Source organism: Apteryx rowi, unplaced genomic scaffold (assembly GCF_003343035.1).
Source record: "Apteryx rowi isolate R43461 unplaced genomic scaffold, aptRow1 scaffold_318, whole genome shotgun sequence".
In the NCBI taxonomy this organism is placed as follows: Eukaryota; Metazoa; Chordata; class Aves; order Apterygiformes; family Apterygidae; genus Apteryx; species Apteryx rowi.
In genome coordinates, this window is record NW_020449619.1 from 874712 (window position 1) to 881802 (window position 7091).

The 7091-nt window shown below is 43.3% G+C and overlaps 1 protein-coding gene across 2 annotated transcripts in view; it reads right to left on the reverse strand.

Moving 5' to 3' along the window:
- The window catches only part of SAMHD1 (SAM and HD domain containing deoxynucleoside triphosphate triphosphohydrolase 1), a 29446-nt gene extending 22396 nt beyond the window's left edge, over window positions 1-7050 (reverse strand). Inside the window, exon 1 of one of the 2 annotated variants that reach the window (XM_026070735.1) lies at window positions 6988-7050. In XM_026070735.1, coding sequence (XP_025926520.1) covers window positions 6988-7034 — 47 coding nt within the window. In that variant the 5' untranslated portion in view covers window positions 7035-7050. Of the gene's footprint in view, window positions 1-4068; window positions 4341-6987 lie in introns of those variants that run through there. The other variant, XM_026070736.1, reaches the window with a different exon arrangement.
- Between the last annotated feature and the right edge of the window lie 41 nt (window positions 7051-7091).

Consider the following 7091-nt stretch of genomic DNA (forward strand, 5'->3'; position numbering starts at 1 on the left):
AGTCAACTCTGTATTAAAAGAATCTTAATTTGACCAAAACAATTTGAATTTTACATAACTGAACTTCAAGAGCTGAACCACTGGAGTATGAAAGATGTTCTAACTTTGTTGAGAACTGATTCTTGTAGTTCATAAAGATATCTTGCTATCATCTGTAACAAATCATTAAAGTTCTTCTCAATTATATGTTCATAAACTTTCAATAGAGGTACTTTGTTGTAGTCACAATAGTCTAAGAACACAGGCAGGACAAGTCTGGAAGGGGAGATAATAATACAGTCTATTACACTCACTTTTATCAACTATCTACAAGCTTTGTCCTCAAGCAAAATGGTTTCAGTCCCACAATACAACAGCAAACACTGTTTGTAACTGTGAGCAAGTACAATTTGCTAACTTTTACTCTATTTACACCAGCTACCCAGCCTCTGAGATCAGCTTTGCACCAGTCTCTGAATTTAAACTTTAACAGAAATTAATACTATAAAATGTCAACTGTTAGCAAAAAAAAAAAAAAAAGACAGATGCACCACCTATTTTTCCTAAACAGTTTAATAATTTACAATCCATAAAATATTAAGTCCATCTAATATCTGAGCTGCTAGAGACCAGTTTTTGTCTTTAAAAATTAGTATCCCTGTACTGAACATGAGAGCTCTTGGATTGCCATCTCTGCTGTTCATGGACAGCCACTTATAATCTTTAGCTACCACTGCAAGCAAACATCAGAAGCATTAGAGGCGTTGCTCAAAGATAGCAACAAAGAGAGCAAAGTTTGTTACTTTGCACTCTCAGCAGCTCCATCAGTAATAAGTTACAAACTCTGAGATACTTACTAGGTAGTTCCTGAACCAGCACTGTATCTACTGGGTAACTGAAAGCTGCTAAAATCAAAGTCAAGAGGAGGACCACCTGCATGAGCCCATCCTTCTTGCTCTCTACGAGGACAGGAAACTAAACTTTGGCACTGTGGAAAAAACAAGGAATTGTTCTGCAAGCAGTAAAATTCAGGAGCTTCTAAACACCTATCTTCATACTCCCAGGAAGGGCAACTGCTTTCTAAGTTTCATCTGAAAAATGGGACCAAGCACATTTCAGCCGCTCCCTGAAAGAAAGGTGTAACCTTTCCAACCTGACACATGGCTAACTCAGGTGGGACTCCACCCACAAAAACAGTTCTGGGACAGCAATGTCAAAAGTGATCTGCTTCCAGCCATCTACATTCATTTTATTTCCATGGAAAAAAATTTCTCTCAAGATACTAATCTAACATGTCTGGATTAGAGCAGAGAGAAAGCTTCCAGAATATTAAAAAAAAAAAAAAAAAGAACATCCAAACTCAATGTAATAAGATGACTCACACTTTATTAATTACATCAGAGGTCTTCACCAAATGTCACTTAAAAGCATGCTAATAATGGACATTAAACATCACAGGCATGTTTTTGAAAGAGCTCTAATGTCACCACTATAGAGTCACGCAGCAGGACTTAGATAACAATCGCTCAAAAGAATATTCCAGATCATGCAAAATTCATGAGATAGGACTTCTTTAATGACAATTATGAGGAAGCAAGGCAATGCGAAACAGTATCCAGAATCAAGCAAGCAACAGTACTGCTCCTCCCAGTGCTGAGTACAGGGACACAACCTGTTAGTTTGAAGCATCTAATTTTACTTTTAAGAGCTACAAAAATTCGGGAGTGAGGAGAAAAGCAATTGGAAAAAGGCTACATACATAAAGAGAATGCACATGGGCACCTACTATCTAGAGAAATGACCAACAACTGAATATGGGAACACCAGAGAGACAGCTATGAAGAATGGGAACTAAAGAATCTAAGCCAGTCAGCAGCTACGTCTGCACAGGCAGGCCATACTCCCAAGCCCCCAGGAGTAAATAAGCACACTTTGCACCCACATGTTGAAGTCTCCAGCTCACTTAAAACCTGAACATCAGAACTGAAGCTCCACAAGTATGAAGCCAGCAAGCACTCAAGGCTAGAGTCCGCAGTATCCCACACAGCACTACAAGGAGGCTGCCAGGATGCAACCTGAAGAGAAGTTTCCAAAATCATGTTTTACATGGAGCATAGTCCCCAAAACTAACCATCAGTAAACACCGCATTTCACCAAAAGCACACATCTGCTTCATGTGCTAAAAGATAGATGGTGTGCACAGAACAGAAAGTATAGTTATAACTTAAAAAAGAAAAAAAGAAAACAGGTGAAATCAAAGTTGTTTCGTTACAGTGTACAAGTTTACAACTGCTCCTATGAGAGCTACCCAAAAGCAGACACCAAACACCTCAGTAGAGCAGTTCCAGTTCTCTGTCCCGCAAAGTGGAAATCAGATCACCCACATGTCCCTTTTGAGCTTGGGCTCAGGCATCTACCATGGAAATTATTACACTTTTGCAAGGATAGGAGAAGACTGGCACAGGCCCTTTCAAAATGGTATTTTGTCACAGGGCTCAAGCTACACCCTCGATAGATGCTCCAGCACAAAGTATTAAGGGCTTCCTAGCTGCTAACATAGGCTAACGTGCTTTTGCTCCAGAAAATCATCTCTAGCACAGCTGAATTAAACAGTGCTAACACAGCTTTTTGGACTGTATGATGCATCTACTGTTTGTGCCAGAAGACACCCCTTTGGTTGGATCAGCACTGCATATAGGTATTAGAAGTGAGGTTCCTCAGACAGCATTACTCCAGCAAAAGGAATAGGCTCAACTAGAGAGGCTAGGAAGTCACTTGCTTTCATAACACCTTCGTGACTTCCACATCTTCTCTTGCCCTGCTTCAAGGAAGACTAACCTCCGTTTTGAATTTTGCCTCTAGATGACAAAACATAATGTCAATATGGTCATGGTGAGATTGACATCCTGAACGTCAAATCACAAAGAGCACTTAATCCTTCTTTAGAGAAAAAACAACAGAAAGAAAAATCCCTATGAGTCACAAGAATGCCTCAACCAAAAGATGATACACCAATCGTATTTTATTACTTCATTTTCCCAGGGCCCTGCAAATGTAGTTCCTCATACAGCTGAACCAGTAAAACAATGGGTCACCTTTTAAAGGGTGAAACTGGCAGTTTCTTTCCCACCCATTCTCCTCTACCCTTTTCTGCTTCACCCACAGCCTCCCACGTCCACAGTCTCCCATGCGTCACAGACTAGGAAGACCAGAAAACTGCCTTTTATTTTTTTGCCAGTTTTGTTTACTGCCACTCCAGTAAGGCCAGCTGGCCCTAACTGAGCTGTGGTACAACAGGGGAAGGAGGGCAGCAGGAACCCCCCAATTCAGTGACAAGGTGCATACAGACGCCCACAGCTTATGAAACTATACTTAGACTGCAGCGAACAACCTTTTGCTGGGATGGCCTGCTGAAACAGCTCTACACAACAAGATCAACAGACAAAGCAGAAAGGGGAGGACAGACCTGCAGCTGCCAGTAGTTAGCTTTTGCACAGGTACACCCATCTCAGTTAGAGCTGTCTTTGCAAAAATATCTGTATCAGCCTGTACCATCTTTCAACTCCTCTCCCTCATCTGATGCATTGATCTACTGGCATAACCAGTCCTTTTCCTGCACCGATTAGGAACTTGACTATTCCAGAGAGGTGAACCAGCTAGTCTTATTCATCATCTTTATTTCACATGCACCATGCCATGTGCTGTACACAACATCAGCTTCTAGGAACACGGGAATGTGCGAAAAAACAATGGCACTGTCTCCAGGCCAATCATCCCAAGCTCCTCCTTATGAATGCCTTACAAGGACAGGGAACTAAGTATACACATTCGTTACCTCTGTCTGTCACAGAGAAACAATTAAAGCTACTGTAAGACAAGCCATGCCCTGGAAAAAAGCTGGCAAATGGATTATTCTTTACTGCAAAGTCAAACAGATGTTCTGAAAAGCAAAAAGCTGTAGCAATTTCTCATCTGACTCACATTTTCAGCTTAGCACAAGAGTGTAAGGGAGTAGCAAGGCTGGCTGCTCCACAAGGGAAGGTGAGCTGGGAGCAGAGCACAATAATAAACGCAAGTGTGAACAGTGACCTCACCAACAAGGAGCCAGGATGAAGAGTTGTAAGTCCAGGTCAGGATCAGGGCCAGACACAGTCCAGTGATCAAGTCAGCAAGTCTGTAGTGATGAGGCAGGTCGGAGGTCAAGCCAGGAAGCCGAGCCAGCAGGTCTGGGACAGGTTCAGAATCAAGGAGGTACCAGACCAGAAACAGAGTTAGCTGCTGCACCGTTACAATGTAGCACAGGCAGGGCCAGCGCAGAGCTTCAGCTTAAAAAGCACTTCTCCAGGGAAAGGAGGAGTAGGTCCTTGCTCCTAGCTTTCTTCACAATAGCTCTTACCGGTGAAGAAGCTGACCTTGGACTTAGCCAGCTGAACTCTAACTTAGCCAACCAAACTCTTAGAAGGGGGGATGTGCTCTGAGCCCTGACAAAGATGCCAGGTCTCACTGAAGGAAACACCTTGTAAAAGAAAATCCACAAGCTCAGCATCATCCAATTTACATACTGATTGAGAGTTCTTACAGGTATTTAACTGTACTTAGAATTACTTATTTCACTACACTAGCATGCCTGGATACATTCACCACTAATAGAACTTGACCTTAAAAGTTCCTGACAAGTCTCAAAACAAGCCCAGTTGTCCAATAGGGGCACTTGATGCTCATCCATCCACTAAGGTACTAAAAGCTACAGCCCTTCTGATAACCTATTAAAATACACACACACCCTCTTGTTATTTCTATTACATAAGTTCCATATGACATCAAAAACTAATAAACCCTTTAGCTACCTTCCTCGTGATTCTACATTGTTTCCATCTGCCATTGTGGTTAAATCCCCTTTTAAAAACAACAAACATCTTAATATTGACATCTGCCAACATCTTACCTCCTACAAAGTGTGACCCTTCTGCCTTGTCACATTTAACCACGCCTCTTCTCTCTTCTCTACTGATGGCCACACACCCAGAAGCACATTCTTTGAATTCAATCCCTTCTCAAACTCATAGCACTTTTCCCCAGATGCGGTGTCTAGATATAACAAAGATGGGGCCCTTCACATTCAGCATGGTCTTAGCTCTGAGAAGCTCACAATCAAGCAACCAGTTGGTATACAGAAGGACTCAAAATCCTCCGCACACAGAGTGTACAACTCCACACTTCTGTAAGTCTGCCAAGTAACCACACTTCAAACTACCTAAGGTCTCCTAACCACAATATTAGCAAATAAATTTTATGGAGCCGGGGGGGGGGGGGTTGTTGAGAGAAATTTGGAATAAAGAGAGTAAAACAAGGTTAGCAAAGGAGTAAAGAAAAGGCATTCAAAGATTAAAAAGTGCCTGGAGGTATGTGGTGGCTGTGTTGGCTTACATCCCAGGAGAGGTGAGCAAAACAGGCCCCAGTAGGGCAGAAAAGGATCAGCAGGGGATTTTAGACATCTAGAATGATGGGATATATTTATACTCTCTTCTGTTTAGAAGAGCAAGAAAGTATAGTTATCACCTGAAAAATTGCAAGGTTTTCAACCATTTATATTGCTGGTGAGAACAATTCTTTAAATTATTTTTAAGTCAGCATTCTGTTTTCCTGTGCTCTTAGCAAACTCCTGCCAGATCAAAATGAGAGGGTTTTTTGGCCATCTCTGTTACCACAGCAGCACTTTAACAGCTTCAATGTCTACCAATGCCTACATCCAAATAATACAGATCTGTTCAACTCAGCTGCTTGCCCACAGTCCTGTATTCTCTCAGTGCACACACCAAACTCTTTTTTCATATTTTTCCAATCTATTGTAGCAGAAGCAGCAAAGATTAAAGCCCCAACAAATTTTGCAAGACTAACATTCAAATGCCCAGTAGTTGTATTGAGAGAGCCAAACAAAACAATCTCCACAAAGCATTACCTGTTTTGTTGTTTTAAAAATCTTTACTACTGTCACTACTAAAATCAGACTGGCGTTAACTTTTTGTTGAGAAGAAAAGTCTCATCAAAACCCTAGAGTTTACATTAGTATCTCTATTAACATTTTAAAAATTCTTGTGCTGCCTGTGGTATTTTCATTAAAATTTTCAGAATTGATTTTTTACTTCTTATGCCTACTGGACAACTAGCTTCTACATTCTGGATAGCACTGGCTGTGCTGGGATCAGGGGGGAACATCTGGCAAAATATTCTGGAGACTCTGAGGTGATTCTAGACTAGTAACACAGAGCCCTTTAATCACATATATCCATTCTGACTATTGATTTCTTGAGCATTTACAGTAGAAACCTGACAAAGCCATATGGTTAGGTCAGAAAATATTTTCTCCTAGATTTTGCTATTATCGTCAGGGCTTTGGGGGGAGAGAGGAAAGACTGTGCCTACAGTAAGTCATGTGACTTATACTGTGCTTTTTTTAAAAGGTACCTTGCCTAGGTATAATTCCTTGCTAAACTTCCTGCTCCCCTTTTGAAAGTACAACTCTTCCCTAGGGCCGATTTAGCTCACGTAAGCACATGGAGTCACATAAGCAAGCAGCAGTGCTGGGACCTGCAGAGCTTAACATCAGAGGATTCAGGACCTCATCCTGACGAGAAGCTGGAGCGAGGGCCAGTTACATGCCAAGGCGGAGGCTTCAGGAAACCCGTACTTGGGGTTGCCTTTTACTGCCTTTCATTACAGAAGTCTTCTGCATCCCTTCGCGGGATGCAGTGGCGCCTTTCCTTTCTGCCACGTTTCTGCAGGCACCTCGGAGGCGCAGGACTTTCTGCAGGCTCCGGGCACGCTCCGCACGCGACTCTCACCCCACAGCACGAGTTCGGCTCGGGGCCGGCGCTGCCCCGCCAGCCCGGGCAGAAACGCCTGCTTCGGGCGGGCAGGAGGCGAGGGAAAGGGCCCGGGGCTCCAGGACAGGCCGGCACCGGGCGCCCCCCAGAGAGGCCGGCGAGGGCCCGGCGCGGCGGCTCTTACCAGACGCGGGTGATCTCGAGGGCGCAGGCCGGCAGGTCGAGCAGCATGATCCCGGTGACTCGGCTCTCTGAGGGGACAAGCACGCACCATGAGCGCGGAGACCC